This window comes from Lissotriton helveticus, chromosome 6, assembly GCF_964261635.1.
Source record: "Lissotriton helveticus chromosome 6, aLisHel1.1, whole genome shotgun sequence".
Lineage (NCBI taxonomy): Eukaryota > Metazoa > Chordata > Amphibia > Caudata > Salamandridae > Lissotriton > Lissotriton helveticus.
In genome coordinates, this window is record NC_136067.1 from 1,891,998,077 (window position 1) to 1,892,026,035 (window position 27,959).

General features: G+C 47.7%; 1 protein-coding gene across 1 annotated transcript in view; it reads right to left on the minus strand.

Moving 5' to 3' along the window:
- The window catches only part of LOC144763857 (zinc transporter ZIP9-like), a 110,048-nt gene that overhangs the window by 19,572 nt on the left and 62,517 nt on the right, over nucleotides 1–27,959 (minus strand). Inside the window, exon 5 of the mRNA XM_078649839.1 lies at nucleotides 20,799–20,884. Within this exon, the coding sequence (XP_078505965.1) occupies nucleotides 20,799–20,884 (86 nt within the window). The remainder of the gene's footprint in view (nucleotides 1–20,798; nucleotides 20,885–27,959) is intronic.

A 27,959-nucleotide genomic window follows, 5' to 3' on the forward strand; every position in this document is an offset into this window, starting at 1 on the left:
GTTGCAGCTGCACAATACACCACGCAGGGCAAGCAGGAGGGCAGTGCAGCACAACAGACCATGGAAACTAGAAGGGAGGACAGGGCCATGCATATGGACATTAGGGATCAGAGGGGAAGAGGCAAAGGTAGCAAGCTGACCATAGAGGACAGACAGGAGGGGCAGTTACAAAATAACGGACCATAAAAGGCAGGAGGGGGCAGGGACACACCAATGGACCATGGAAGGCAGGAGGGAGAGGATAGGGCCTGCACATGGAAAAGGGAGGGCAGGGGCAAGGGGGCAGGAGCAGCAAGCCGACCATGCAAGGCAGGTGGGATAGTCACTTGAAGCACAACACACCTTGGAGGGCAACAGGGAGACTGTAATGACATACACACAGACAATGGCGGGAAGGTGGGAGGGGGTCAGGGGCAGCAAGTTGACCACACAGAGCAGGTGGGAGGGGCAGTGGCAGCACAAAAGACCATGCATGGCAAGCAAGCGGGTTAGTGGCAGCACAACAGCCATGGTTGTCAAGAGGGAGGGTGCAAAGCCATGCACAAAGGACCATGGAGGGCAGAAGGGAGAGTTAGGGGCTGGACACAGATAAGAGAAGGCAGGGGAAAGGGGCTGGGTTACACAACAGACCATGCAGGGTGGGCAGTAGGAACAGATGCAGTCGAACAGGGCATGGAGGGCAGAAGGGAGTGGCAGCAAAATGGACCATGGAGGACAGGAGAGAGGGATTAGGGGCATGGAACTAAGACAATGGAAGGCAGGGCGGATGGGGCAGAGACAGGCGGCAGCCATCTAACCATGTTGTGCAGGTCGGGAGGGGCAGTGGTAGCTCAACAGATGCAATTCTTTTACCCTAAAGCAGCCGGGCACCGCTGGGAGTGTAAATCTCCTGCAAGCTGGCAGTAAGCTACTTATGTCTGAAGGGTAATTATATGAGATAGCTGTGCAATGCATCCAACTTTATCTTTTCCACATATTATCCCTATTGGCACAAAACAAGGCTCATTATCTACCAGGAACAAAGATTTTCACTGCTTAATCCTTATCCGTTTTCATTAATTCCAGCATAATGACCATGAATGCAGAGATAAACCCATCACAATTACTGAGGTCACTTGACACCACAAGGAAAAGGAAAACGATCACCCGTCAAGTGAAATGAACTGAGCATTTTATATAAATGAGTCTCCAAGATCCAAGATTGAATGCTCACTTATATTTCATGCATTTATAAACTTGTATTTTCAGTGAGAGAGGCAAAAACAAAAAGAAAGAAAACAAGTTACTTACTTGTAACTTTGGTTCCCCAGTATTGGTAACTTTCATAGATTCCCATGCTTTGTATCATTCCCCTTCGTCGGAATGGGCGTCTCAGTAACAAAAATACCATAGTTGTAGGTACAAAAGACCAAGGAAAAAGGCCTAGGCCTCATTCTCTTTTGTAGCATATCACCCTCTTTGTGTAAAAGAGAACAAACTTAGGCCTCAGCCAATCAGAAGTGCCTCACCCCTTAGAACCTTCCTGAAGGAACCTCAGTGCCTCAGATTTTCGTAGCCGTTGTGTACTTAGACACCATATCTGTTGTAGGCTGAGCTTTCCTCGGGGAGGTGGGTGGGCGCATGGGAATCTATGAAAGTTACCAATACTGGGGAACCAAAGTTACAGGTAAGTAACTTGTTTTCTTACCCCAGTATTGGAACTTTCATAGATTCCCATGCTTTGAATCAGAGTAGCAAGCAGTTAGCAATAAAACCACATTTTGCATCATCACAGTATAGCAATAGGCAACATGACATAAAGATACAAAATGTGAAAGACGGAAGGTGGGAAAGAAAGGAAAGCTAACCAATCATTGGAAGAGTTTCCTCAGGACAGCCTGTCCTACTGCCGCATCATCTTGTTGTAAGGACTCCAAGCAGTAATGCCTGGTAAAGGTGTGAACGCTGCTCCAGGTAGCAGCTCTGCAAATGTCCTTGATATGCACCCCCGCGAAGAGGGCTGTTGAAGAAGCCACAGATCTCGTGGAATGTGCTCGAATCTTTCCAGTCAGAGGTTTCCCTGCAGCAGTGTGACAATGCAGAATGGCACTCGTGATCCATCTTGAAACACCTTGTTTGGATAGTGGAAGGCCCTTGCTTGGACCCCCAAAGGCAACAAACCACTGTGACGTTTTTCGAAAACCCTTAGTGCGCTCCAAGTAGAATTTCAAGCAACGTTGCACATCTAGCGAATGCAATGCTCTCTCTGCTGGTGTAGCCGGTTGAGGGAAGAACACCTTCAGAATGACCGGCTCATTCAAGTGGAAGTCCGAGGGAACTTTAGGCATAAACCTCGGATTAGTACTCATGATGACAGTGTTTCTCTTGAATTGAAGGAAAGGTTCTTGGATAGTCAAGGCCTGCAATTCTCCAGCATGCCTAGCCGACGTGAGAGCGAGGAGGAGAGCCAATTTCCATGAAAGGTATTTCATATCAGAACAATGGATTGGTTCAAACGGGCCCTTCATGAGTTGAGAAAGGACTAGATTCAGATGCCATGTCGGAGGAGGCGGTCTCACTGGTGGATAGACTCTGAACAAGCCCTTTAGAAATTGCTTGACAATTCTGGAAGACCACAAGGAGGGCCCAGACCCAGTCCTCCTGAACCTTGATATTGACGCCAAATGGACCTTAATCGATGAATGGGCTAGTTCGGACTTAGCCAAGGACAGCAGATAAGGAAGGATCTGATGAGGCTTGGAAGCGAAAGGATCAATGCGTTCTTTCTTGCACCAGCAACAAAATATCTTCCACTTAAGATGGTAAGTCCTGTTTGTAGAAGGAGCTCTTGCCTGAGAAAGGACATCCTTAATCTCACTTGATATGTGTAGGTTCATAAACTCTCGCTGCTCAGGAGCCATGCAGTCAGGTGTAATGACTGCGGATCTGGGTGCCAAACTTGTCCTTCGGACATCGTGAGGAGATCTGGTAGAACCTCTAAAGGAAGAGGAGGGGCTATCGACAGCAGATGGAGTTCCGTGAACCAGAACTGCCTCGGCCAAGCCGGGGCTATCAGGATCATCCTGCACGGCTCCACCTTGATCTTCCTGAGGAGCCGTGGGATCAGAGGTATGGGAGGAAAAGTGTAGACAAATGTCCTCGACCATGCTATCGAAAGCGCACTCCCCAGAGAACCTCGATGGGGAAGCCTGCTTGCATAAGACCGGCATTTCTTGTTGGTCGGAGTGCAAAAAGATCGATCTCCGGTCTGCCCCACTGGCTGAAGACCTTCTCCAAAACTCTCCGATTCAATTCCCATTCGTGACTGACTGAGGATGACCTGCTCAGTCAGTCGGCGTTTTCGTTTAGGACGCCTGGCAAGTGTTCTGCCTTCAGCGATATCCTCTGAAGGATTGCCCATTCCCAGATCTGCTGAGCTTCTTGTTTCAATGGACGAGATCTGGTTCCTCCTTCCTTGTTCACATAGTGCATGGCCGTGGTATTGTCCGTCCTGATAAGCACTTGTGAACCTTCCAGGCGAGGAAGAAAAGCTTGCAGAGCCAGTCGTATCGCCCTGAGCTCTAACAGGTTGATGTGGAGGCGTTTCTCCTGGGGCGACCAATGACCTCTGACATGCAGGTCTTGCATCACTGCCCCCCAACCCTCCAATGACGCGTCCGTTGTTACCACTTGTGGAGACGGGTCGCTTACGAAGGATAGATCTTGGGACAAGTTGTCTTGATCTGTCCACCACAAGGCCGCTTCCTTCATCCCTGGAGTGACCGTCACTCTGTCCTCGAATGAACCGTGGACCAGCTTCCACTGGTTGTCTAGCTGCTCCTGCAGAGGACGCATCCTTAGTCTGAAATGGGGAATTAGTGGAATACACAATGAAATTACTCCCAGAAGAGACTTGTAGCGGCGTATTGAAAGACACTTTTTTGTTTGTAAGTCTTGGGCCAACGTCTTTAATTTCTCTCTCCTTTCCGGAGTAGGGAAGGCTCTTGAGAGCTTTGAATACAAGATGCCTGCCAGGAAGCGAGCCTTTCTGGACGGGACCAGGGAAGACTTCTCGTTGTTCAGAGTGAGTCCCAGATTCTGAAACAAATTGGTACAAGCTTGAACAGCCTCCAGTGCTGCCTCCCTGGACGGAGCTTTCAGTAACCAGTCGTCCAGGTAGGGGAAGACCTGAAAATGGTTCCTTCGCAGGAAAGCTGCTACTGGTGCCAGCACCTTTGTGAAAATTCTTGGGGCTGAGCGGAGTCCAAAGGGTAAAACTCTGAACTGAAAATGGCTCTTGGCTACTGTGAATCGCAGAAACCTTCGATGTGCTGGGTGAATCGGAACGTGGAAATACGCATCCTCGAGATCGAGCTTGGCCATGAAATCCCCCGGGCTGACAAGCTTCAAGATGTCCTGAGGGAGATCATCCGGAAGGTCAGGGAGATGAGATAGGTGTTTAGCTCCCTGAGGTCTAAAATGGGGCGCCACTTCTCTAGCGTCTTCCTCACCAGGAAGAACCTGGAATAAAATCCTTGCCCCCTTTGATTTGAGGGGACCGGCTCTATCGCTCCCTTCCGGAGCATCTGTTGGACCTCGAGCCGCAGGAGACGCTGGTGTTTTGATGGAATGGCTGCCGAGGGCTTGGGTGGAGGGACTTGCGTGAATTCCAAGGTATGCCCTTTCCGAATGATGTTGAGCACCCAACGGTCCGATGTTATCCTGGACCATTTGTGAAGGTATTTGGTGACCCTGCCTCCAACTGATGATCTCTTGAAGGAGGGTCCAGTAGGAAGAGCCAGGAGGCCGCTATTGGCGCTTGGACGAATCTCGTCCTCGTCCAGCCTGTTTTCCCTTATTGTAAGGCCTGGAGTAGTTGGTAGACTGGCCTTGCCGCTGCTGATAAGGCTGATGGTATTGATGGGAACCTGAGCCCGTGGTGGAATAGCGTTGTTGTTGAAAGGATCCTCTGTAGTTACCACCTCTAACTCTGGATCCCTTAAAAGGAGACTTTCGGTATTGAAGGGTCCCCAAGGACCTGGCAGTCTCTGTGTCCTTTTTTATTTCTTGCAGAGTGTCGTCAATGAGTTTGTCGAATAATGCCCCACCATCAAAGGGAAGATCCAGAACCTTGTTTTGGATCTCAGGCCGACACCAAGTAGCTTTGAGCCATCCTTGGCGACGGAGGACTGCCGCCCCAGCCAATGAACGGAACGCCGTCGTCGCAATATCCATTGCACAGTCAATGATTTCCATCAACGTTGCTTCCCCCTCCTGCAAGATCTTCTTTGCCTCAGCTGTAGACTCCGGAGGCAGCTGGTCAAGGTATGGGGCGACATCACACCAAAGCTGGCGGTCGTACCTGCCCAAGATCGCTAGGGCATTAGCCGCTCGCACCAGCAAACCTGCCATTGACGAGAATCTCTTCCCCACATTATCCAACCTCCGCCCTTCCTTGTCCGGAGGAGTTGTTAAGGGAGCAGAGGGGTTACGGGATTTCCTCTGCGCTGCCTGTGAGATCACAGAGTCTGGTCTTGGATGACCCGTTAAGGCTGCCGGTCCATCATCGGGTGCCTTGTATTTTTTATCCAGACGCGGTAGCACAGGGACCACCGTCGCTGGGTTCTTCATGGCCTTTAGGCCCTCCTTCCACAAATGATCCACAATAGGAATGGACCTCGTTAATTTCCTAAAAGGTTCCTTGAAATCATATAAGAAACAATCTGTAGTAACCTTAGGCATGGCTAATTTGAATCTTGCAGCAGCTCTTTCCATCAGCTGATGGAAGCCCCCAATGTCCGCTGGCGGGGAATCCGCCGGATCCGGGACTGGAGATGAGGGATCTGGAATAATATATTCATCATATTCAGTATTCGGAATAGAGCCATGATCCGACTGCTGATCCTCATCCGAGGAATCATCATGGGCCTGCTGTAACCCGGAGGAATCCTGATGGAAGGACATTTGAGGCCGAGGGGAAACTGGAGCCGGAAAAGTAGGCGTCACTAATGAGGCTGAAAGTCCTGCAGGTGTAGCAGGCGTTGACGGAACCGGAATAGGCCTTAGATTTATAGTCCTGCAGCATCTTATGCAAATCTTGGAGAAAAGAAGATGGCACTGTAACCATTTCTTGCTCAGAATGGTGTTGCGACTGGGCCGACTGATGATGACCAACTTCCTCGTGGCCGTATTCGCCCTCAGAGTCAGTGTCCTGGCATTTGACTAGAAGTTGGGAGGGACTATTGGCATAGCTGTACGAGTCCTGGTCATCCTCCTCTAACTCCCCTTCTTGAAAAAGCATGGTTGGTAGTAGGGGAGACACACTCCTCCCAGAAGTCATCTCTGGCGTGATTCGTGTCACTGAAATGGTAATCCTTTTTTCAGAGGACAGTATCGTCGACGGTTGTATACGCGTCGACGAGATCGGGGTTGTCGAAGTCGTCGACGATGAAACCGTCGTCATGCCAGCCATCGTCATTGTCAAAGTCGTCGTCGTCGACGCCCTCGTCGACGAGACCATCGTCGTCGTCATTGCCGACGTCGGCACCATCATCGTCGGCGAGAGTGTAACTGTTGTCGTCGGCACCTTCGTCGTCGGCACCGTCGTCGTCGGCACCCTCGTCGTCGGCACCTTCGTCGACGGCACCTTTGTCGTCGGCACCTTCGTCGACGGCACCTTAGTCGTCGGAGCCTCCGTCGACGGGAGGCACCTTAGTCGTCGACGACATCAATCCCGATTTTGATTTTTTCATCGACGGAACTTCCGCCGTCAACGTCTTCGTCGTCGAGGACTTGGAACTCCTCTCAGAAGACTGGGATGAAGGTTTTTTGAAGGCTGTGACAGTCTTCTCACCTTTAGAAGGCATTGCAGGTCCTACCCTCTCCTTTACACCTCGGTGAGGAGATTTGCTGGGACCTGGGCTCTCAGACTCACTGGGGGTCTTTTTTGAGGCCTTGGAAGATCTTTCCATAGAAGGAGAAGGGGAACCCCTACCCCTCTTCACTGACCTTCTTGAAGAAGACATCGACGCTGCATCCTCACTGTCACTAGAGACAGTGTCCTTTCTGGATTTCAGCTTGTGGAGCCATGTCAAGAGTCTACCCTCACGGTCCCGGAGGGTCTTGGTCGAAAAGGTGCGACACATCTTACAGTCCGCAGCCTGGTGGTCAGGATAGAGGCAATAAATGCAGTCTTTGTGCCTATCCTCCACAAAAAGCCTTTTCTTGCCACAGGTGGAACGAGGTTTGAAAGGGCTTTTTTCTTCTCCATTTCTGACATCCTGGAAGGCAGCCAACAATCCTGAAGTGAATCCTTTGAAGAGTAGAAGTTGAGCAGAGCTCAAAGGAGACTCCCTAAGCACAACGTGCGGTAGAAAATCTGAGGCACTGAGGTTCCTTCAGGAAGGTTCTAAGGGGTTAGGCACTTCTGATTGGCTGAGGCCTAAGTTTGATCTCTTTTACACAAAGAGGGTGATATGCTACAAAAGAGAATGAGGCCTAGGCCTTTTTCCTTGGTCTTTTGTACCTACAACTATGGTATTTTTGTTACCGAGACTCCCATTCCGACGATGGGGAATGATACAGAGCATGGGAATCTATGAAAGTTCCAATACTGGGGTAATCTGTATTTATAAAGTACCAACACACTAACACATTCCACATCTCTCCTGCACCATAAAAACAATCTTCCTTTTGAGCCACATCTTGAACAATGTAGCCCCCTCAAGACCGTCTTTGGGTGCTGTATCGCATAACTCACTATTTTACATCGCTATGTTCACCAAGGAGGAGCCCTCATCAGATTCCATGTGCCAGATATTAGCCATAGCAATCCCATAACCCTCTTTCAACTTCTGAACATTAATACTTCATTTTTTTTTTAACAAAAACTTTATAATATGCATTTCAACAGCGATTAAGGCCACAGATTACTTAAGATCCCTCTCCTAAAACAACATAATTTGGACATTGCTCCTAAACCACAGAGTGTATGTTGATTAGTGAGCCACACTGCCACATGAACACTGTTCCCACTTCTTGTTCCTTGGAATCAACCACAATAGGCATGTCTCCAAAATACATTCCAGTTACTGCCCTGTGAAAGCCAGGATTCTGCTCACAGTACTAGGCAGGGCCGGCTCTAGGGTGGTACGACTGGTGCCACAGTTGTCAAATATATTGTGGATGTAAAAGCACCTGCTGCAGCTTCTTTGCGTCTAGCAATTTCCAGTAACAAACAACAGTGTCTCAAGGATATTATTCGCAGGTCAAGTATATGTGGCACAATTAATTGCGACCGATTAAATCCAAAGGGGGAGAAAAACAGGGAAACATTTTCATGTAAATGTAAAGTATATTTCAATCGACAAGCATGTTGGACATATTAAACTTCATATGTACAAGCACATGGGTCAATAGCACTGCGTTACATGACATGTACCAACAAAATACTGTGCACAAGTGCTCGTGAAGTATAGTGATGGCGCAAGTGACATGTAACGTGGTATATGCAGAGAGAGCGGTGGGCACAACAAGAGACAAGTGAGATTTAAACAAAAAAGGTTTACATATTTAGGATACCCAGTACATGAATACACAAATTCAGATGAATGATATGTCCAAAATGCTTGTCAAATGAAATATATTTACATTTATATGAAAATGTTTCTCTGGTTTTCTCCACCTTTGGATGTAATCCGTCGCAATTAATTGTGCTACATATACTTGACCTGCAAATAATACTCTTGAGACACTGTGGTTTGTTGCAGATTATTGCTCTAGTTTTTTTGGGGTTTATGGGCTACCTCCTGTAGTCTGTTAATGCTTTCTAGCAATTTCCAAGCAACAAAATATGTCAAGATTACTCTGTTAATTAAGGAGTCTGCCGGAGAGAGATATGAGTTTTGCCTAGTGGAAGTTTTGACACATCACAAGGTAGCACAGAGGGTTAATATGCCTGTTGCAAAGAACGTGAATCATTCAGATCACAGAAGTGCATGCAATGTAGATAGTTCAGTGAGTTACTGCTTTTGTCACAGGGACCTAACATAGAACAGTAAAGGGTGGTAGGGAATCTGAAGCGAAGGAGGTAATTGGTGGCGACAACAAACATTGTTGCACCGGGCGCCACCAGCGCTAAAGCCAGCCCTGGTACTAGGTCTAAAGTTTGAATCAAATAGGAATAAAAAAATGCAAAAACAATAGTTTCAAAGCAAAAAGGTTCGAAAGAAAGCAAACAGTCCAAAAAACAAACGCTTAGTGTATAGGTTGTGATTAGGTTGAAGGTGAAGTTGTCATGTTTAGGCTTAGTGTTAGACCTTGGGTTAACGTTAGAAATAGGGGGTGGGGCAGGCGATCAGGACAGGACTAGAGAGTACGGGTTAAGGTAATGGATCAGACGGCATGTGGTGGTAAACGTTAGGGTACCTTACAGAGTGGGTGAGCACCTGCAAAAAGACTTCTTATTTTTTGAGAAGTTAAAACAAAATCGAACCTTTGGCTTTCAAACTGACTACCGATTACAAAGACAATAATGAGTATATAACCTTATGACTTCTTGATTCCAACTTTTCTAATTTTAAATTTCGAATTTACAAACTATGTTGCTGTCCACTACTGTTGTCCAGAATCCTGTGATATCGTTGCATCATCATATCAGGTGCACATTTTCCCCTCTTGCCTAGAAATCCTAATACAATCACTCTTTTGTAGTGCCGCCCATGTGTTGAAGAATGATTTGGGGGTACATAAACTGTACACAGATACCTAAACCTGTGGAATGTGGGTTGACTAGATTAGGAATCACACATTTCAATCTTAATACCTTTATTTCACTTTCCATGTGTAAGACTGCCATCAGTAATGACACACTATCAACTATGGCTGCCCTCCGGGGCTGATTTCCATGCGCGTCTTCCAGTAGAGACGCTAGGTGGTGCACCGCGCCCTGGGGTCACCTGCTCCCACCATGATCCCAGCACAGACCTAAATTTGTGGCCAGGTGACCAGTCAGTATTATGCAGATGATCTGAGAAGCCCAGAACATCACACAGAGCATTACTGGACACAGTGAAACAAGTACCATTGAGGCTTAGTTTGAAGAGTATTTGATGAGATGCTTGTGGTCCTGATGAAGATGAGGGATCCTTGGTGACTATCACCATACTGAAACATGTCAGTCTCTTTGCAGAGCTCGACTACATGCTCTGCTCGCTTTTAATCTTGCAAAAAACATGTTGTCTTATTATTACAATTGTTGTCCTGTGGTCCAGATATAATTGTAATCGTTTACTTCTACGCCTGTCATATCCACCTAGCATAGAGGTTGAATATTAGAAGATTAGGACTGAAAAGGTGGCGACACTCTAACATCAAAGAACAATCCTTCCGTCTCTAACCATTCTAGTTTGGGTGGCTCCATGATTAGACAGAAGCAGTATTTATAAAGGCTACTTTTGCAAGGGTTTTACAGAAAACCAGAGCTGCTTCTAGCAGTATGCTGCCAGTCATTATACTGTCAACGTGTCAGCACAGAGGCCACAAGGACCAGCACCATTTAGAGTAGTCTGGACCAGTCAGCAATTTTGCCCTGGATGCAAACCAAACAGGGCCAGTAGAGTAGGCCCAACATGACTATATGTTTCTGGGTGTGAGCATTAAAGAAATAGAGGGTATCCATCCTGGGACTTACCCTTGTCCTCCTTAAGTGTGTTTATCTTTCTCACCCACTCGCTGTTCACTTTGCTGCCGGGATGATGCTTCAATCATGCTGCACCCAATTTTCTTGTATTCGCTCTCTATTTGGGACCTCTTCTGCGTGGAGAGGCTCACACTGCACTCCATGCGGTGGAACATCGACTCCCCTGGCTTGGCGACACCTCCATTTTGTTCCGGCGACCTCCTCCCAGAGGTTTGGACCATTATCCTTGGGTATCACGCAATAGGGACTACTCATTTTTGCATTATCCCTGGATTATTTTGCAAGGTCTATTTCTACTCTTGGTTCTCTGGCTTGGTTATATCCAGATGATGATCCCGTTATCTCCTTAGGGATCGAAGCATTGACTGAAATCCCAGACCCTTATCCATATTGTTGATTAGTCAAGAACAGGCCATGCTATTCTTGTTTTCAAATAAGCACTTTTGATCACTATTGTCACATGTGTGTATCACCGATGAGAGAGCACTGAGAATGCTTTTTCACTCACACCCACTGCACCATTATACAGGACTTTTATAAGGAAAAAATGTCTTGATTATTGTTCTGTATTACGCTATCTTTCTCACTGAATCAAAACACACTTAATGAATAGCAGCTCTAAAGGAGGTAGAGGTTCAGAAGACCCCATAGGGAACTTGCTTCCTCTGAGCATTCATTTATTTTTTTTTGGTTTTTAGAAGACCTTTATTATGCAGAAGGTTTGCATCACACAGAATACATGCAACGGCTCACAGGGGTCAGCCGAACAGAGAACAATCAGAGAAACCTCTAACTGGATGCCACAGCCATTTAGCCGGCAACCCGGGGGTCCGGCGGCGAATCTTATGTAAACGCATTTGCAGTCATCTGGTATCTAGTTACATAAGTGATAGATCTTGTAATTTTGTCTTACGTTGTCAAGAGTAGCTATACAGTTTTCACCCAGCATTAGTGCCGTGATTGCAATCTCCCAGGTCCCCGCAAATAGCCCAAGAGGCAGTTGCGGTTAGCCGATGGTGGGGGGGATTAGCATTAGGTGTTTCATCATACCCGTGTCCGTAATGCTGTCTGTGAATAGGCAAGATACATATTGGTATAGCTCACTGAGGCATAGTAACAGGCAATGATGTGCGGCAGGGTTAGTCTGCAGCCGGTTCGATCAAGGCTCAGATGGCCAGCAATGTGATGTCTGCATGTCTTCCCAGTGTTGGTGTTGGGAGGTTGCGGAGGACGCGGCAGCGTTTAATACTCTACGCGGTGCGTAATTGTCATTGTTTCTCTGCAAAGTGTGGATAGCATGAGGGCAATAGGGTATCGCTTCCTGATAGTGACATGTTGCTTCTAGTGTCCCGTTTGGGTTAAGAAGTGGGTCTGGTCGGGGAACATGACCAGCAAACAAACCGTCCCCGATGCCTATACTATGGCGGGGAAAACCTGGGGTAGGAATGAGAGGGGGGGGGAGAAAGAGAGAGATCGTCACGGGTCTCATATGTGGCAGCAAATGTGGGGCGGGGCGTGACAGGGCATCTTGCAGTGTGAAGTGTGAAAACGGGGGGGGGGTTGTCGTTCCCGAGCTGTGGGGTATAGTCAGGGTGCAAGCTAGCGCTTCGCAGAGTGTTGGTGCCATCTGTTGACGTGGTGGCCGTCCTCCTGTATGGAGGGGGGGGGAAAGGGAGGGGAGGCGTCTCCCCGTCAGCTTCTACAGTCGGCGCGGGCGGGTTGGGGCAGGGGCAGAAGTGGGTGCGCGGCGCTGTGTGGGCGTCTGGTGTAGATCTGAGAATTATAGGCGTCTGTATCCGTCAGTGTAGGTCGTGAGATCTAAAGAGGTGAGGGGGTGGGGGGGAGGGGGACAGGGCCGCGTCCGCTCCCGGGGGTGATTGGCATTGCAAGGGCGATGAAGCCTGTTATCTCAAGTGATCCCCCGTTCCTGGCAGGTGCACTGAAATGCTTTGAGGAGGTCGTCCCAGAGCTGAGCGATAGGGAACTTTCGTAGCCCCGCCGTTTCCTCTCGAAGGAGCACCGTACTCTCCGCGCGAGCCCAGTTAGTAAAGGAGGCGCGCCAGTGCCGAGTGTTGGGGGGGGTCGCAGCCTTCCAATGCCGGGTAAGCAGGCGTTTGGCCGTTATGAGCCCCATGTGCCAGAAGCGCGTCTGCACTTTGTTAAGTCCCGTGCGCTTGTACAACCCCAAGATGCACGCTTCCCATGTGTGTGGTATCTGCTCGCCAGTGCTGCGTGTGAGTAACGTTACTACCTCGTCCCGGTATGTGTGTATGTCAGGACAGTGCCACAGCATGTGTAGAAGGTCTGCTCCACTCAGAGAGCAGCGCGGGCAAGCGGCATCAGTTGTTGTAAAGTATCTGTTTATCTTGTCGGGTGTAAGATAAGCTCGATGCAAGATGTAGAATTGAATAACCTTGAAGCGAGGGTTGCGTGGGATATATGTCGGTCCAACTAAGATCATCGCCCATTCTTTATCAGTCCAGGCCTTTCCCCTATCTGTCGCCCACTTTTCCCGTAGTGACAACGTGGATGGCTGCGAGTGCATCTGTAGGGCCTGCGCCAACCAATGGATGACATGCGAGCCATTTCCCATGACATGTAGATACTGCATGAAGCTATGCATCGGCAATTCTACAGTCATGTCGCCCCAGGATGCAGTAAGTGTGCGTAAGAGAGTCGCGTGCAGCAGGAACTGGCCAGCTGGGAGCTCCGTGCTAGAGGACAGGTCCGCAAAGGTGAGTAGCGTTCCGTCAGTGTATAGGTCTCCCAGAGTGTCCACCCCTGCCTGCGTCCAGCTTGCCAATCGAGTCACAGTCAGTGCGTCCGCCGGTCCTGGAGTGCCTAGTATGGGTAGTATCGGGGCATATGGCGTCGTTGCCCGGGTGAGCCGCAGGCATCGCAGGAAGCATCTGCGCGCCACAGCCAGGTGCAACTGTGAGGGGCAGGGAGTTCGGGTTATCGGGTGGAACAGCCTGCAGATTTGCGTTTGCGTCCAGGCAGCAGTGCCTGAGGCAGTATCTTCGAGATGTTTGCCGCTGAGCCACCCCGTCACCCATTGCATCTGTGCCGAAAGGTAGTACAGTTCTATGTTAGGAACCGCCAGGCCTCCCTGCTCTGTTGGCATGTAGAGTTTGGTCAGCGCTACGCAGGGCCGGCCCGTGTTCCAGATGAGGTTACGCAGCATAATCTCCAGGTCTCGAAATATTTTACGTACGTGGGTATATTGGCGAAATAGTACAGCAGCCTAGGCAGTACTATCATTTTGGTAAGTGCTATACGACTCGGTACGTTGAGGGGTAGGGTGTTCCAGAATTTGATCTGCGCCCGAACCGAGGCAATGGCCCGCAGGAGATTCCCCTCTAGGATGTCTGTTGGATTCCGATATATTCGTATCCCCAGATAGCGGAACGTAGTGGGATGCCACTGCAATCTGCCTCCACCTAGGCGCACGTCGCACTCGGGCGTGTCCGGGCTAAAGGAAAAAGCCCCCGATTTGGACCAGTTAACTCTTAAGCCTGACATCTCTTCGAAGGTCCGAAAGACGTCGGCCAGGGAGGCAGGGATGTCAGTTATGTCTCTGACGTACAGCAGTAAATCGCTGCGTACAGCGACACTGTATGTAGGCCATCCACTAGTGGAATCCCCCATTCAAGCCCTTGGGTCCTGAGGATTGTGGCCAGGGGTTCCATGGCCAGGGAGAACAATAGAGGCGACAGGGGGCAGCCCTGTCTGGTGCCTCTCCGTACCCGAATGGCGTCCGAGAGCAGTGTGCCCGTGTGGACTCGGACTGTTGGTTTGTCATACAGCAGGCCCACCATGGCTTCATAGCCTCCTCCCAGTTGGAACTTTTCCAGTACTGCTCCCAAGTACGGCCACTCAACCGAGTCGAAGGCCTTCTCTAGGTCTAATATCAGGCATCCTGCTCTGGGCCACTGTTGGGTAGCATACTCCTGTATTCGGAAAAGGCGGCGGATATTGTGGGAGGTGTAGCGTGTCGGGACAAAACTGTTCTGGTCCTGGTGCACCAGGCGGGGAACATAGGGGGCCAGTCTCCGGGCCAGTGTGGAGGCCAGTATTTTATAGTCCGTGTTTAACAGTGCTAGGGGGCGATAAGAGCCCATCTGTGTGCAGTCCTTGTCAGGCTTGGGGATGGAGATCAGGGTTGCTTCATTTAACGTTGAGGGCAAGGCTGCATCCTCCGCTGCTGCAGCGTACATTCTCAGAAGTTCTGGGATGAGTATATCCGAGCCCGCTTTATAAAATTCAGCCAGGAGCCCATCCGGGCCCGGGGATTTACCGTTAGATAGGTTAAAGATTGCTTCGCGTACCTCATCAGGTTCAAGCGAGGCTCCCAGTTCATCCTGTTGTGTAGTAGTCAGCTGCGGCATTTGCAGAGGGGAGAGGTAGTCAGCAATGTCCGGGCGTGGGTGCAGCAGTCGGGAGCGGTATAGTGCATCATAGTGACCGGTAAACGCATCATGAATCTGGTGTTGCGAGTACAATAGGCCCTTCCCTTCTACGTGTATTGCTACCACTGGGGTCGGGCGGGTCTCCTGTGAAATCAGCCAGGCCAGTAACTTGCCAGGTCTGTCACTCAGGTGATGTGTCCCCGCCGAATGCGCTGCATAGTTGATGTCGCGGAGTCGCTCCAGTAGGCTCGCATGTTCTGCGCGCGCCCCCTGCAGTGAGTCAGCACCACCTTCAATGGCCTCCCCCTCCCTGTCGAGCAGGTCAGATTCTAGCCTGGTCAGTTCACTTTCTAGTTGTTGTCTCATGTGGCCCTGTGTCCTCAGGCAGTGTCCCCGGATCACTACTTTGAAGGCATCCCACTCCACCTGGTGGGTGGATGCCGTGCCCGTGTTGTCTTCAAAGTACTGGGAAGCGCGTGTAAGGAGGGATTCGCGGAAGGCCGCGTCAAGCAGGAGCGCTGGTTGTAGTCGCCAGATGGGTATGGGGGGGCGCGGGCGGTCCCAAGCCATAGATAAAAAGTGTGGGTTGTGGTCTGAATGCATGCGGCCTATGTATAATGTGTCGGTCACAAGGGGTAGGAGTTCAGTGGACGCCATGAATATGTCTAGACGGACATGCAAGTCATGGGCGCCTGAGTAATAGGAGTAGACCCGTGTCCCAGGGTTGTGCGACCTCCAAACATCATGGAGGCACCACTGCTCTGCCCACTCCAGCAGCGCCTTCGTGGCTCCACGTGTCGGCGCGCCTATGGGAGGTGGAGAGGAGCGGTCTATCGTTATGTCTAGTGTGCAATTATAGTCTCCACCCAGTAGCCACGGGGCTGCGTGCCAGGTCGCCATCACCGTGGAAAGGCGCGCCAGGAAGACTCCCTGATCAGCGTTTGGGGCGTACAGTAATACCAGCACTACCTGCTGCCCATTTAGCCTGCCTTGTACCGCAACAAACCTTCCCTCCTGGTCTATCGTAGTGTCTGTAACTGTTCAGGGGGTCCCAGGTCGGACCCATATCAGTGTGCCACGGGCGTATGAGGAGTAGGTCGTGGCATATAGTTGCCCGCGCCATTTACGGTGTAGTGCTAGGACCTCTGTCTTGTTCAAATGCGTTTCCTGAAGCAGTGCGATGCCTATCTTGTGTCATTTTAGGTATGAGTAAATCTGGTAACGCCTGGCTGGTGTGTGCATTCCCCTGATGTTCCAAGTGCATATTCGTATCTCAGACATAGTTTCCGTATGCGTAAGCTCCTCCAGCCCCCCCGTGAGTCAGATCCTCAAGCAGTGATTCCCACCGGGCCCAGGGTCCCGCCCCCAGCACATAGTTGCTCCAAGGTCTCAGTACAGAGTGTGGTGATCTCCAGTGGTGTAGAAGGGTAGGGAAAGGGGGGGAAACATATAGCCTCAACATGGCAACAGAACCTGAAATGCCAAAAGGTCGGCTGCACAACATGTTGCCGTCGAAACGCTCAATGGAGCTCGCAAACTATACAGTTCTAGGGGGTATCGTGTGGTTTATGCTATAACAATAGAAAGTACAATGTGGTCCATAGGGTGTGCGGCATCCCTCCCGGGTAGGGTGGTGAGGCCGCTGCTGCCTGGCAGTTGCACGGGTCTCGTCTCACAGTGCGAAGCCGGCGTCGCTCTCAGGCATCAAGTGGAGGGGGCGAGGTTTCCGGGAGGAGATCTACTTCCCCGGACGGCCCAGATAGTGTCAGCTGGCATGTACAATGCTACAGAGTAGGCGTCTAGTTCGTGGCAGTGGGCGGTTGGGCCGTGTATATACAGTAATCACAGTACCTGGTTGAAGTTCAGGGTTCGAAGGTGATCGGGGTCCAGCAGTGCATAGCTGTGCAGGTCGTTACCTGTGAAGGGGGGTCCATGGAGCACTTGCGTAGTCATGGCCGCTCTGGTGCATGGAAGCAGGAAACTACTTGGACTAGTTCAGCCAAATAGGTCGGCAGTTTGAGGAGTGACGTCTGGGAGATCGTCAGTGCGCTGGTAGTCCGATAAACCATAGATTGCCTCATCATCGCTCGGGAGGGGCGCCGGGCTGGTGTTCGGGGCAGGGGACGGAGCCGGAGTGTTGCTGATTTCCGCTACACTGCGGAGAGCGTCCCGTTGTCCTCGTACCATCTCATGTGTAGATGGGGAGGGAGCCGGTGTCTCTCGGGCTCGGGGAGGTGTGGGAGCTCTGCGCCGGCTGCGCCGTCGTGCTCCCCGTGCGCGTTCCATGGTAGCGGTCCCCTGTGCTCGCCTGGGTACGTCGGGCATGTTCTCATCAAGCCAGGCCCCAACTTCGTCAGGGTCCATGAAAAAGTGCGTTCTATCTTTCGCCACCACCCGTAGTTTGGCAGGGAAGAGCAGTGAGTATTGAAGTCCGGCCTGTCGCAGTCTTCTTTTCACCTCCAAAAAGGAGTGTCTTTGCCTTTGCACTTGCACAGTGTAGTCAGGAAAGAACATGACTGTGGTGTTGTCAATTCTGATCTCGCCTAGTTTCCTTGCTTCCCGCAAGATTGCATCTCGGTCCCTGTAGTTTAGGACTCGCAGGATAATAGGCCTGGGGTTCGAGCCAGCAGAGAGGGGTTTCGTTGGCACTCGGTGGGCACGTTCCACCACAAAGTGGGGCGACAGCGTATCTTCTGGCAGCAGCTCTCGCAGCCAGTCCTCCACTCTTTGCGTGGGGTCCATCCCCTCCCATTTCTCCGGAATACCCACCAGGCGGATGTTGTTTCTCCTCGCCCGCCCTTCTGCATCCTCCGCTCGGTCTTCCAAGAATTCCACGCGGTTAAGGAGATCTTGTATGTGTTTGTCTGACTGGGTCACCTTCGGTTCCAGCGATGCCATCGTGCCTTCCAGCGTTGTGGTGCGTTCCTGCAGTTTTTTGTGGTCAGCTCTGAGGTGAGTCAGGTCTATTGCCACACTGTCTATTCTAGTTTCCAAGGAGGTGCGCGTCTGCTGGAGGGACTCTTCCATCCTTTCCATAGCTGCAAGAACTGAGTCCAGCTTCGACGCCACGTGGTCAGCGTCCATCTTGGATGATGTCTTCGTTGTCTTCCCCTTCACCGATGCACTCCCCGTTCCGGTACGTGTCATCACCCCTCCAGACATGGGGCAAGCGGTGTGCACAGGCAGTGCCAGTAGCGAGGCTTGCGTCTGTCCAATTGAGCTCAGGGTAGCAGGCGAGTCGTTGGGCCACGTCTGTAGTGTGTCAGGCAATGTGGATAATCAGGGCGTCATCAACGGTGCCGGTCCCCTAGCACTGCCGCCCCCTGGCGTGGTGGAGAAGCAGGGTTCACTCCGAATAGTGTCAGGCCCCCGCCGAGGGTGTGCTCCCCACTCAAGTGTCTAGGTGTCTCGAATCGCGCCGCTAGGCCTCATGTTCTCACCCACTCCCCCAGCTCCCACGTGGCAGCCCCGCAATGCGTGTAACAATCAGACGCTTGGGGCCTGTGGTGTGGCGGGTCGCATGCAGCAGCAGGCTGGGGCACCAGGCCGGTTCTGGAGATTGAATGTCTCCCGCCGCACCCAGCCGTTATCCGGGCCCCACCAGGGCAGTCGTCACTGCTAGGGCGTCTCTCGGGGTAGTGTTGCTGCAGGTGTGTGGGGGCACAGACGGCCCGTCAAAGTCCCCGCGGCCCTCGGTGTGCAGCCCCCTCCACGGGGGGGGGGGGGAGTCCCCGGTCCGTTTACTCACTGTGCCACCGCGAGGTCCCGTAGGCTCCAGGGTCCCTGGCCTGTGATGTCGGCGGGAGGCAGCGTGCAGCACTGGAGGGGGAGAAGGAAGAAGGCTCCGCTCGTTCCTCGGCGCCGCTGCGCCGCTCTCGTGTCCCAGCCCAAGCTGTGTCTGCGGGAGGCGGGTGCTCGCCCTCACTCTTCCGCGCTCCCGCAGGTCTGTCTCCTCCAAACTCGATCCGCGTCGGTTTCTGGCTGCCTCTGGTCCGTCGTCGTCCCCACCGATGCTCTTCGGGGCTTGATATGTGGGGGCTACAATTGCACTGTGGCTAGGGTCGATGCACCCTTCGCCATCCGTGTCCGCTAGCTGTCGGGCCGTCTTTGGTGGGCCGCAGCGTGAGGCCCAGTAGCCCGCGAGAAGCCGCGGCCTCGCGTAATCTCGTCCCCAGCTGTATCGCAGTCAGGCCGGCTGTGTTGGCGTCGCCAGCCTCGGTGCGGAGCTCCGCGACCGATCCTTACAAAATTCGGCCTGTGTGTTGTCAGGGGTTGCGGGCAGATCCGCCAGCAGTTTCAGGCCAATCAGGATAGTCTTGGCCGGAGAAATGACCCGGGGTAGGGGAGCTCAGGCAGGAGCTCTACCCGGGCACGTCTTCCTCCATTGCGCGCTAAGCCACGCCCCTCCTCTGAGCATTCATACTGACATGTGTCACATCTCCACCAGAAAGAATGCCACAAACTAAAAGTAATGATTTCCAGCTTTCCTTTCACAGTGCTTGGATAAGGTCCATTCATTCGTTAATTCTTACAGTCGCTCCACTTGTTGGATTTATTCATTCGGGGCACCTGAGATCAGACTAAAACTGCATAAGGAGCTGCGGTAGGAAATGAAAGAAGTAATGAGGGTAGGGCTTCAGTCAATGTGAAATCAGACAGGTGATTACAAATGTGGAGGACACTGCCCAAGGAGGAGACATAATGCAAGAAAACTACATTAGTGTGGCATTCAAGGAAGCTGTGCCACAAATATCAAATGCAATGGCAGAATGGGAGTAGCCCTTGCACAGTTGCATGGTACAGAACTCTGCTTAAGGAGAAGGCTGGGGATGAGTGAAATGTACTCATTTTGGGAACTGAATAATTACACGAATACACCAAGTTTCAAAGGAACCATTATAATGCAGACATCTGTACACCCTAGAATCCCAAAGCAGGTGAAAAAGGCTGTGAACGTGGCAGAGAGGAAAAACAGGAGCTACCCGGAAGGGAGACACTGAGGCATGAAAATAATAATCTGGTGTCTGGCACATGTCATTTCCTCTGCTCTTCAGTCCTTCCTTTATTCATTCTTCTGAGACTGCCATGCCGAGGAGCCAAACGGGTTTATCAACTAATTTAAATAGTTACTTTAAATACATTTCATACCTTGGCACTTACGCTGCTGAGAGCCAACACCTACTACAACGCCACAAACACCACACCCATTTCCCACCCAATCCACACTTAAATGTGGATTATCTGCACAGTTGATACATATTCCTCATTAGTGCATCGGAGCTTCTAAAATTCAGATAGTTATAGTCCCAGTCTTTCTGAAAGCACCATGACTAGTCTATCGACCACATTTACTAATACATTCAAATGTTCCATTCATGCCAATGTACACCACGGTCAAATGCTCTCATGGTTTGTGTTTGCCAGACTCTGAATTTTAGGCCAACATGACCTTAGTAGGCATGCCAGAATGTTTGAGAAGCACAAACAAATTCCCTCCTTCCTGTGTTTGAGTGTTCCAACAGGGATGCATGCATGGCCTGCCTCAATGAAATGTTGGTTCAAAGAAGAAAAACAATGTTTTTTCTGAGCCTACTGGGAGTCAAAAATAGTATGTTTGAATAAAGTTAAAGCACAATACTAAAACAACTTCTGAGCCACAGTGTGGACACCCTGGGACTGAAAAGGCTATAAGTAGGCATGATGAAGCGTACCTTATGCAGGATGACTGCGAAGAAGACGATGACTTGCACTGAAACTTGTGATGTGGACACCGCGGCTCCAAGAGCGACACCATCCGCTGTGGAGGACAAAACAAGACTTAGCAGGAGACACAACAAAGGCAATCTTTACAAGTCCAGAGCATGTCTTCAGGATTCAAGACCACCTCTAAGGGACATACATACTCACTGTAACTTGAGGTAATAGAGGACAGGTATTCGAATCATTTTAACATTTCACCTACAGTTTACAATGTGCATACTGTTAATACCAGAAAGTGATGGTGAATCCGATGATCAGATCGTCTTGCGAAAATGGCAAAGCTTTGCAAAGATGTCCAGCTGACTCCACGAAGTTGAAAAATATATCACCTTCGCAAATTTTCGCTTTTGGATGAAAGGTCTCAACAAAAATGGTTTTATGGTTTAAATGTATTTATTTATTATGAATTCCATCATAGCAAATAACATTGGCCAAATAGCCTGTAGGTCACAGGTTGCATTACGTATGTTTATCTAACTTCACATAATTCCCCCGTTCTCCCCCCAACCTGGACCCGGTCTACCTTGTACTAACTGGTAACGAATATGGCACACTCTCCCACCCACTCACCAGGGTTTCCCCACGGTGACATGCTTCATCATTGGGGCCATCCCAGCCCTCTACGGACTGGGGCGTGCTGCGACTTGCGAAATACGTAGGAGTACTTTAATTGTGGACTATGTGTGGTGCTCGGTGTATTGTGAAGTGGAGTGGTATGTGTACAGTGGATTTTAAAACTACCTGCCTAGTGAGCTATAAATGATTTATTCTTGCTCCTGGGTGGTACATTAAAAGTGGGGTTCTAGGGATCCTACTAACAATGAGTCAGGTGTGCCTAGCAGTTTCTTTCAACATGTTTCGAGCTTCCCCAAGCTCTTCTTCAGGACTACGCAGGGACCAGCCCTTTGTTCGCCACTCCTAATGTGCTCAAGTGAATTACTAAGAAAACAAATATTAAATTAGAATGCTGCAAAATTTAAGGCATGCATTTTGTACATACGCTAATATTGATCACGTAGTAACTGTAAAAGAAAAAAGACACTGTGCAGCTAAGGGGGACCAAGGGGGCCGAGTTAGGTCTCTTTACATGTATGTATTAGTCTGTCTTTGTGTATGTTGTGTGTGTTGCAACCTCATTGAGTGTGAATGTTAGTACACTTGTTTTTAATCACTTGGCATCAAGCCGTTTTTTTTACCGCATTGTCACATGGACTGTAAAAGCACAGATAACACCCTTATCTGTGGATGGTGTATATTGTATTATGTCATTTCATTGTGGGGGCATGCACCCTGTAACCGCACCTGCCAAGAGAAATACATTACATGACAGATGTATTACTGTGCAGTGCATGTGTGAATAAAGCATTTTCTGAGTGTATGTGTGCTTACTTGGAGTTCAATATGATGGTTGAAGTGTTGTGCAGGGTTCACTGACACAACAGCAATGTAATAAATATTGATGTAAAAAATATTGAGTAAAAAAATATAAACAACAAAAATATCGACTCCTATACTTAAACAGGTAAGTCAAAAAATATTGACTACAAAATATCGATGGAAAAAAATAGATGTATAAAATATCGATTTTTATATAAATATAAAATAATGTAAATTAAATATATTAAATATTCCATTCAATTTTATCAAAATAAAAGACAGTTAATATACATTTTAATGAAATATAACAAATAAACTAAATAAAACAGATACACACTTACTTTAAAACAATTAATAAACTATTATTTTTAATTTATGTTAAAAGTTTAAAATTATATAACCAATACAAATATATATCAATGATTTAAAATATAAAAAACTAAAATCTATAATAAATTAAAACAGTATACTATTAAAAAATATTCAAACTTATATTTCACAATACAGTCAATGCAACACTAGGGAAAGTGTTGGATAGCGGAGGGGTAAAAATAACTATTCCCACTTCAGTGAGTGCAACAGTAGGGTATGTGTTGGATAGCGGAGTAATTAAATTTACTATTCCAACTCCAGTGAGTGTAACAATAGGGGAAGTATTGGACCACGGAAGGGTAAAAATTACTATTCCCATTCCAGTGAGAGCAACAGTAGGGAAAGTGTTGGATAGTGGAGGGATAAAAATTACTATTCCCACTCCAGTGAGTGCAACAGTAGGGAAAGTGTTGGATAGCAGAGAAGCAAAAATTACTATTTCCACTCCAGTGAGAGCAACAGTAGGGAAAGTGTTGGATAGCGGAGGGGCAATAATTACTATTCCCACTCCAAAGAGTGCAACAGTAGGGAACGTGTTGGATAGCGGAGGGGTAAAAATTACTATTCCCACTCCACTGAGTGCAACAGTGGGATAAGGTTGGATAGTGGAGAGGTTAAAATTACTATTCCCACTCCAGTGAGTACAACAGTAGGGAAAGTGTTGGATAGCGGAAGGGTAAAATTTACTATTCCTTTTTCGGTGAGTGCAACAGTAGGGAAAGTGTTGGATAGCGGAGAGTCAAAAATTACTATACACACTCCAAAGGTTTTTAAAAATAATAATATTTTTTTTGAAAAAATGATAAAAATAAATAAAAAATATTTTTTAAACTAAAATTCAAATATATTAAATATATACAAAGAAAACATTATAATATTAATTACATAGAACAAATACCTACAAATATTATATAAAATAAAATAAATACATTTAAAAAAAATATTTTAAACTAGAAAATATTTACAAACAAAAACATTAATTGAATGAATGAATGAATGGGGAATTTATAGTATAGGAATATATAAATGTATTTATTTCCTACCCTATAACACTACACCAATAAAAACACACTTCAACATTTTAAACTAAATGTACTTCCATAATTAACATAATTAATAATCAATTAAAAAATATTAATAAAAAAACAAATAAACAAGAATTAATTACACACAATTTAACACTAAAATGTCCACACACACACACACCTAAATTAAACTATAAAATAATAAAACACAATAAAACTTATTTTTAAATGAAAAACTATTACTATTAACAACTAATCATGAAGTAATTCAAATGTATTCAATACCCACCCCCCTTAAAAGTAAAAACAACACACACAAAAATAAACAATTACCCAAAATAAATATCAAATAATTAACACTAATTAACAATATATTAATTAATTAAACACAGATTACTTCCCATCCATTACCCCTATAAACACCACAACACACACCTAAAATTCATTACACAATTGCCATAATACATTTTTTATGAATTTAATATCAATTAACAAATAAATATTAATAAAAAAGATAAACTACTTAACACCCTTTACCCCTATAAACCCCAAAACACACACCTAAAATTAAGTACAGAATGACCACAATTAATTACCAAATAATTAATTAAAATTAATTAACCAATTATTAATTCATGAATTACAAATAAATTACTTCTCACCCTTTACACCTATAAACACCAAAACACACAGCAAAAATTAATTACACAATTACCATATTTAATTACAAATTAAATTATTATTAATTAACAACAAATTATTAATTAATTAATAATACATTACTTTACACATTGACCACGATATTCTTGCTGTCGATATTTCTGAACCACGATATTTCTGACTCGATATTTGTGCAACTCGATATTTTAAACTTGATATTCTGTCTGCACACCGTTGTGCAGTGTGCACATAATGAGGGTGTATGGTGAACGTGTGTTTATAAAGAGCACACCCTGGTTAAATATAGAAAAAAGTGCTGAAAAGTGTGCGCAGACTGAGTGTGTGTGCGCTGGATGCATGAGTACATGTAAGGGCACAATGCATGGAGGAACTGTTCTGGACTTAAAGTGTGAAAGTACACTGAGTGAGTGTGCCTGCAATTATACATTCTATGGAGGACCTGGGGCTCCATTTTGGGAAGCCCAGGCCTGATTGATAGAGACAAGGAGGAGAGGAATCCCCCCAGAATAGATTTGCGTATTGCTGCATTCCTGTGCACTGGGTGGGGACATACTGGAGAGAAAAGGAAGAGACTTCCTTTGAATTTCACTAGACTGTTCGTGAAGGGGCCTGGACACATCTCAGAAAGGGAGATGGGCTGGTAGGAGAATCCTAAAGAGTAGGGTTGGGGGTCTGGGATTACATTTTTGATGCACATATCATTGTGGCTGACGTCCAAGTGTGAACTTCCATAACTTGTTTTGTGGACAATCAGCTCCGGAGTCGTGCCTGCTGTGGCAGACCATTTTTCATGAAGGAAGATGAAAAGGAGAAGTGCTCACTTCAAAAGAAGCAGAACCCAAAACTTCAAAGACCCAGACCCTAAATTACATTTGGTGCCTAGAAAAGGACTATAAGATGGGGAGGTTATGTCACCAAAAATGGATCTTCTGTCAAGCAGCCAGATGGACTGTGAGAGAAGAGGAAGCTCTGAAAGACTTCTGCCTGTGACCAGGACTGGGGGCCAAGGCATGCCAGTCTCCCTGCTGGATGAAGGGACACCGCCCATGGAAAAAAAGACCACCTGCCCTGGAGCCTGGAGCACTAACATGTGTCTGCTTGCCAAGACCAGTGTGCACTGTGAGGAAGAGGAGAGAGTTGGTGAGAGCAAGGTCCTGTCGGGAGCCTATCTTGTGGACTCCCTGTGCAAGGTATGAGGATTTGGCTAAGCGTTAATCAGGCTGTCACCCATGTGCAAGATTCTTTCTAGTCACTCAGATATGCCCGGAGATGGCCGCTGTAGACTGCTGTGTGTGGAACACCATGCGGGTCTTGCTGCACCCATACCATCACGTTGCAGTGACCCCGTATGCCAGAGGGGGCCACTGGTAATGTTACTGCTTCAAGGGGAGTGAAGACATGTGACTGTCTGGGCTGGGGAGTGTGTGTTGGGAGAGTCTGCGCCCATATAAACTTGTCCCACGGCAACCCATATGCCAGCAGGGCCTTCCGATTCCAATGCTGCCAAAGAATTCAGGCCGACACCCTCAGAAGATATTGAGAAGACGATCGGCAGGTTGGACCCGCAATAAGAGGGAACTTCCCCCTGATTGCCGGAGATGCTGTGGACAATGTTGCACCCTTGTTGGTTCCAGTTAGGAGCTCAAGAAAGGATTCCGTTCCCCGTTATGCAACTTACTGCATCTTCATGAGCAGGGAACTGCTCTGATATCTGGGATACCTCTGGCAGCACTGCTCAGGAGAGAGAGTCTGTGCAGTCAGATGCTGCTGCATGGGCTGTGAACACCCCTACCTCTCAGAGCTGAGCAGGACTCATAGGTGCGCGTTTGAAGCTGCCCACTGTATTGCTGAACTCTTCTGTGCTGCGAGTGCGGGTAAGACGTGAACTGGGCCAGTTTGGGCCCAGGGGAACTCACTACTAACAGTGCTACAGCACCATAGACACCTTTGACTAAGTTCCTAAAGGGTCAAAAGGGAAACTCTTGAGTGCAGCCTAATAGTTTGCATTCCCTGATGCGGCCACCAGTGAAAGTTGAATACCTCTGAACACACTACTTGAAGGAGGGTGGGACTGGAATTTTCCTGAGAACTACTAGAGACTTGACCTCAAAGAATTGTGTTGTTGCATTTGAATGCCCCGTTTCTTTTCATGTGTAGAGATAGTAATAAAATACTACTTTTCCTTATTAAAGACAGTATTTGGCTGGATATTGATTTATTGTTCGTACTGTTTTCACTTTGAATTACGAGTTGTGTCCACTAACCTATATCTACATCCCCTCCGAGTGAGCCTTGACTTCTTGACCACAACTACCACTGAGAGTCAAGCGCAGAAGGGATACTTGGTCCAGTTGAGCAGGATCCATAGTAGTTACGGCCTCAGAACATCAGGAGTAAAAGGCCTCAACCACCACAATTGGGCACAGTAGCCCCTGCGTGCCCCGTGACCCTCTGAACGGGGTTCTGGCAATGTTCTTGTGTGAGAATTCAATATTGCTGTTTACAATTCGGTTGACTCCAGTATTAATTCTTTTCTAATCCATAAATGTATGAAACTTTGAGCAATTTATAAACATATGTAGATAGCTTTCATGAGGTTAGGTACAACTCCAGCAAATCCCTAATTCAATAAACCAACCTTTCCATCTTATGGTTAACCAGTATATTTGCTGCATTGTCTTCTGCTGGTATAAGAGGGTAATAATATTAAAAATCACATCATCACACTTTTCAAATATCTTAACAACTCTTGATCTGAAACCTCATGTTTAAACTCAATGAAGAGGGAACCTAAAGATGCAGTGAAGAATTAGGCCCTTTAATGGCTCTGCCCTGTGTCCGTGGAGGCAGAATCTGACTACAGAACATTCAAGCTGTCCATAAGACACAGTTAGAAGTGCAACACACTATGGACATCGCCAAGTGCATTATATTGGACTGTGGCAGGAACAATCTCCCAAAACGTATCAGTAAGTATTTAGATAAGATTCGTTCATAATTGAAAATTGTTTTGGATCTAGGTAATTTGGAAATATTGGAGAGAATTTTCTATATTAATTTCGTCTCTCACAATACGTCCAGGTGAAAAACAAAAAGAAAATGTCAACCAAGAGTGTAAAGATAGTTAAGAGTATGAAATAACAGATAAAAACACTTAAAGTTGTTGTCTCTTACTGTTATGCAAGAAGGTCTGTTGCATACTTATCCCTAATGAGAAGAATGGGAGTATCCTAACTAGAAGAGTTGTGTCTAACCTGCAAACCTGAGAAAGACTAGTGGGAACCTTCAGTAGCAAAGGTGAGATCAGTCAGTGGTTCACTCCAACCGAGGGTCATGATGATCATCACAGTGTGACCCCACTGCTGTATTTTTGCTGTTGTTTTTGGCAGGGATATTCCTCATTGTATGTGAAAGTGTAAGTTATTTGTTGAGAAACCTCTCGACTGGCAAACCTTAGTCATCTAATATCAATCTTTCAGGCTCGATGGCCATTCTTCTAGGTGTAAGATTCTAAAAGATAAGTTGCACGCAAGGTATGGCTCATCAAATGTTTCTCGCAGTATCCTTTGACTCCTTCCGCAAAGTCCACCATTCAAAAAAGAAAACTGTAAAGAAAATTACAATATAACATATAACCAAAGCTGATGCAAGAGAGAA